The sequence below is a fragment of the Podarcis erhardii genome (genome assembly GCF_964252035.2).
Source record: "Podarcis erhardii genome assembly, chromosome: 1".
Classification (NCBI taxonomy): Eukaryota; Metazoa; Chordata; class Lepidosauria; order Squamata; family Lacertidae; genus Podarcis; species Podarcis erhardii.
In genome coordinates, this window is record NC_138497.1 from 21,457,906 (window position 1) to 21,463,354 (window position 5,449).

Genomic DNA, 5,449 nt, shown 5'->3' on the forward strand with positions numbered 1-5,449 from the left:
AGAGCCTAAGAATCTTCTAATTTATATTCAAATTCGGTCGTTATTAATATGATTCCAATTACCAGACCCCCTTTCCCTTATCGAAAATGGCTGCCCCCTTCAAAATGGCTGCCCCCTGTGTTCCCCACATGGCTTCCAATATGGGAACGGGTTATGTGATCAGAATTTAATAAACTAATAAACACCAAAAGCCGCTAAAACTATGTAAAATGCTGCCACGCAGCTTGTGCATTCAAGGCTAAATAATTGTAAAAGTATCCTGCCAGGAACACGCGCCTCACTCAAAATGGCCGCTCCGGCTTCAGCACGTGGACAAGATGGTGCTGGCAAACTGCCCACTCACTGCCCTTTTTAAACGCTGGCAGCCCGTGCTGCAGTACTCAGCAATTAATCAGCAGCGCTAATAAGCACCATAAAGCCTCTAAAACTATGTAAAATGCTGCCGCGCAGCCTGAGCATGCAAGGCTAAATATTTGTAAAAGTTTCCTGCCAGTGACCTGTGCCACACTCAAAATGGCCTCCCCGGCTTCACCACGTGACCCAGACAAAATGGCACCGTCTAACTGCCCACACCCCAAGCCTTTCCCAAAATGGCCACCTCCGCTTCACCCACGAGCTCAAAAGGCAGAGCGAAGCAGAAACCCTGGCAACCGGACGCTAGGCTCAGAAAGCGAGGGGATGAGGGCTGCAGAGAAGGGTAGGAGGACAAAGGGGCACACAGATGCAGCACAGTAGTCCTAAACCAAAACGGCGTGCGGGGGGGAAAAGCCTCTGAACAGAGAGAGCAGAAAGGATACAATCACCCCCGGGTAACAGCGCTAAGATGCAGCGCTTGCCGCTCACAAAGAAAAGGGGCAGAAGCCAAAATCCCCCCCCAGGAAGAGAGCAGAAAGAATAGAAACACCCCCAGGTAACAGCGCTACGATGCAGCGCTTGCCGCTCACCAAGAAAAGGGGCAGAAGCCAAAATCCCCCCAGGAAGAGAGCAGAAAGGATAGAAACACCCCCGGGTAATGGCGCTACGATGCAGCGCTTGCCGCTCACAAAGAAAAGGGGGGCAGAAGCCAAAATCCCCCCAGGAAGCCCTGGCTGCCGACAGAGGAGAGAGGAAACCTGAGCGCCTACGTTACCCTTCCTGGTTCTGTCGCTGGTGCAATCCTGCTGATGGATCCAGGCAACGGGAACAATCCAGGCAACGGGAACAATCCAGGCAGCGGGAACACAGGGATCCCGGCAAAGGGGGCAAAACCGCTCCTCAGCTGGGCGAGGGGGAAAAGAGGGCGGTCCCCGGGCGTGCCTGGCCCTAAATAGCCCGGGCCACGCCTCCCCCACCCGCCGATTGGCGGGCTGGGTGCAGTCACGCCCGGGGATTCCCCCAAGTCTCGCGGGGGCAAGGGAAGCCCCCGCGAATGTGGGAGGATCCTGCACGCAACAGCCTCTCAGCTGGAAGGGGCGGAAAGGGCTTTGCCTTTAAATTCTCCAAATTCCTAACTTCACGTCTAGGTGCCAGAAAGGTCTCCAGACAAGTAGCTTCACTCCAGGGTGGCAAAAATATCTTCTTCTCCCCTATGAGTATCTCCATGGCATTTTCAATGATCGGCATGGGTGCTAAATCAAACACCCAAAAGCAAATTTACAAAGGACTTGGATTGGAGAAAATTGACACAAGCATGATACATAAAGGATTTCAAGAGTTCCTCAAGGTGCTGACCAGTTCAAATCATCAAGGCATGGTGAACATGGGGAACGGCTTGTACCTAGCTAAGGGCATCAAAATAGCTACTAGGTACAATAAGGATATCCAAAGTTTCTACAAATCTAAGATCTTTGCTGTTAACTTCAAAGACCATGTAGTGGCTGAAAAGCAGATAAATGATTTTGTGAAGGCCAACACTAAAGGAAAAATACGTGAAGTAGTAAGAGGCTTAGATCCAAACACCATAATGGTTCTTGTGAACTATATCTACTTCAAAGGTATGCTGAAGAAAGATAAGTAATCAATATTTAAGGCTATGAATTGTTCCATCATTATTATTATTATTATTATTATTATTATTATTATTATTATTCTGCACCCATCTGGCTGGGTTGCAAGGAGTATACCTTCAAAACAAAGGAAGCTTTGCTAACTAAAGCACATAACTTTGTCATCATTGCCTGCCAAGTTACCAGTTGCTAAGGGGTGGCTTGAAAACTGTTGAACGTCCCAAAATATGTAGCATTCAATGCAGCATTAGAAAAGGACACGGGATGAGGCTGAGATGGCTAACCTGCAGGCTTCCAAATGTTTTTGGGCTACATCTTCCACCATCCCTAACCATTGGGCACACTGGCTGACACTGATGGTGGTGAACTCGAGCAACATCCAGAGGGCACCAAGGTCCCTGCCCCTGGATTTTTATCTACCAGACAGGAAGCAGCTCCCCTTGACTCAGTCCACGTTTGGGCCCATGAGACCCTACTATTCCCATTTCTTCTCTCCCTTGCTATCTTCTGAAACAGGGGTCAGCAAGCTTTTTCAGCAGGAGGCCAGTCCACTGTTCCTCAGGCCTTGTGGGGGGCTGGACTATATTTTGAAGGGGGGGGATGAACGAATTCCTATGCCCCACAAATAATCCAGAGATGCATTTTAAATAAAAGCACACATTCTACTCATGTAAAACAACAGGCAGGCCCCACAAATAACCCAGAGATGCGTTTTAAATAAAAAGAAACATTCTACTCATGTAAAAACTACGCTGACTATCTGCGGGCTGGATTTAGAAGGCGATTGGGCATGTTCTGAAACAGCAATAACATGTTGACTTACCCTTGGCAATCTTTCTCCTTTGTCTGCACTCTCCTGATTCAACACACTGCTTTCATACACATGGCTGAAGATTAATTCTCAAATAGGCAACTAACTCTTCCTTTTTTCTAAGATGAGTGGGAAAATCCATTCCTTCCTGAAAATACCGAAAAAGGAGATTTTTTTGTTGATGACAAGACAACTGTGAAAGTCAACATGATGAAGAAAACTGACTATTTTAGACATGTACGTGATGAAAGTCTTTCCTGCTGGGTCATTGAACTTCCTTACAAAGGAGGTGCTGTTGCCTGGTTCATTCTGCCTGACAAAGGCGAACTGGAGGAAGTTGAGGATGGTTTGAAAGGGGAAACTTTGTCCAAATGGAGAAAATCTTTAGAAACAGGGTAAGCCTTTTCTCTGTTGTTTCTATATGTCCCTGTAGCAATTAGTATTTATTAATGCATGGAATAAAGGCATCTGTTTTTAAATCAAGGAGGACATATGTGCAAAGGACTCTGCCAACACACCAACAGAAGAGCCAAGAAACTAACTGTGGTGAAAACAATTATGTTTATTTAATATGACCCTTTAGGGGACCTGCAAAACAAATTATACTTAGCCTAAGCAAAATGTGGTGTATGAAGACAAGTTCCCTAAAATCGTGTCACTCCTGACAGCAGGGCATCTTTACAGGTGATACTCAGTGATGCAGATAAAATAATTGGAAGGGATACTTCCTTCTTTCTCTAAGTTCCCTGGTGAGCTTGACAAGTGCAGAGTAGCCCTACTGGACCTGCCCCCCTTGCCCCCAAATGTGCATGCCAAGCCTAAAGTTCATTTCCAGTGACCCAGTACAAGTCTGAATAAGGTGACCAAAGGTTGCCCTTAACCCAATACTGCCTCAGTTATTTACTCCCTGCCATCTCCTCACTTTCCTTTCCAGCCCAGACTAACAGCCAATTAAAGCAATCAAGCATTGCCACTACAAACAAATGACTCCCAGTAGTATGAAAGAGGCCAAAAAGAGAGAGAGGTTTCTTGGGGCCAGTTAGGGGCTATTGTGGAAATGATAAGGACCCTCCCTCTAGTGCTAGGATTTGCCTACCTAATGTTTCAAGATGCTGTAGGAGTCATGAGCACTCATCGCTATCCTATTTTCCTTCACTGGGTCAGCAGGAAAAGACGCTTGTAAGATTCTCTTACCTGCAATGAAGCTTAGAACTTTGTGCTCTGCTCTCCAAGTACAAGATTTATTTGGTTAGCAGTATATGCTCACCGTATTCCCGTGGGATTTAGTAAGCTATTCTCCTCCCACTCTTGACAGCAGCAAAGAAACACAAAACACAATCAGAACTGATATACTCAGTGGTGTTGCATGTTTTGTTTGCATGCTTGTGGGACCAGGGGCTGGGTGTGAAACCCAGCACACCAGCCCAACCCTTGCTGCTGCCACCACTGAGTGGGTGTGGGGTGTGGAGGGTTCATGGGGCTATGTTGCACCACCTGCCCACTCGCTCACACAGGGCCAGACCGCCCCCCAATGCTGCCATTCAGCGAGAAGACTTGCAGCACGGCAGCAAGACCCCCCAGTGTCAGGCAGGGTATGGGTGCCTGCAAGCTGACACCTGGTTCACGCCCCTGCCGAATCATGCACCTGGGGATTCAGTCCCTGGCCCTCCCCACACGACGCCTCAGGATACACCCGAAAACAAACTGCAAAATGCTTCCCTTTAAGTACCAGTATATGTAGACCTGAAGCCATAAATGCTGCATATTTCTAAAGAAAGTTTCTTATCGCCTATCTTTTAACGTTTTGATTCTTGTTCAGAACGCAATTTTATTTGTCCATCCCCAAATTATCAATGGCTACATCCTATGATCTCAAAGATTTGTTGCCTGGGCTGGGCATTTCCGAAGTCTTTACTCCCAACGCTGACCTGACTGGAATTACTGGAGGTGGCAAGGTGAAGATTGACAAAGTACGTATGTAAATGTGGTCAGTTTGGGTATTTCATGGTATGTGATTGGACTTTTTACAAGATTAGTAAGTGATGGAAGGTACGCCATACCACTGAGGCCACCTGAGCCTCAAGTGACAGCAATGGATCCAGAAATCCCCCCAAACTGCATACCCACTCCTTCAAAGGGGGTGTTACCCCATCAAGAGCAGGCAACCTCCCATCCATCCAATCTAGGGGACCACCCACTAGGCTCTGGGGACAAGGATGGAACTACAGTGCCCCAACCCCAAACTCCTTGAAATGCCTCAAAAGGATACGGTGGTCAACAGTATCAAAAGCTGCCAAGAGATCAAGTAGACTGAGCAGTGTCACATCCCCCATCCCATCTCTCTCTTGATAAATATCAACAACAAGGGCAACCAAATCAGTTTCAGTGCCATGACATGGCCTGAAGCCAGACAGGAATTGCTCCAAGTAATTAGCTTTCTCCAAGGATGCCTGAAACTTGACCACCACCATTTCTAAAGTACTTGTCCAGAAAGGGGATCTTCTTCTTCTTTGGTGATTACTCGTAGCCGAGTAAGATTGTCTCCCAAGAACATGGTATTAACGGTGAGTCCATATGTGACTGTGGAGGCCAGTTCTGGATCCGCATATACAGGTGGGGACATAGGTTTCTGGGTGGGAGTTGATCACGGTGA

At 47.2% G+C, this 5,449-nt stretch overlaps 1 protein-coding gene across 1 annotated transcript; it reads left to right on the top strand.

Moving 5' to 3' along the window:
* Positions 1 to 513: 513 nt before the first annotated feature.
* Positions 514 to 4,778, top strand: LOC309350262 (serine protease inhibitor A3M-like; the record flags this gene model as incomplete). The annotated part of the gene is made up of 4 exons (XM_081877121.1): positions 514 to 697; positions 1,503 to 1,973; positions 2,921 to 3,191; positions 4,616 to 4,778. 4 exons carry the CDS (start codon positions 514 to 516, stop codon positions 4,776 to 4,778), a joined length of 1,089 nt encoding a protein of 362 aa, XP_081733247.1.
* Positions 4,779 to 5,449: the final 671 nt, after the last annotated feature.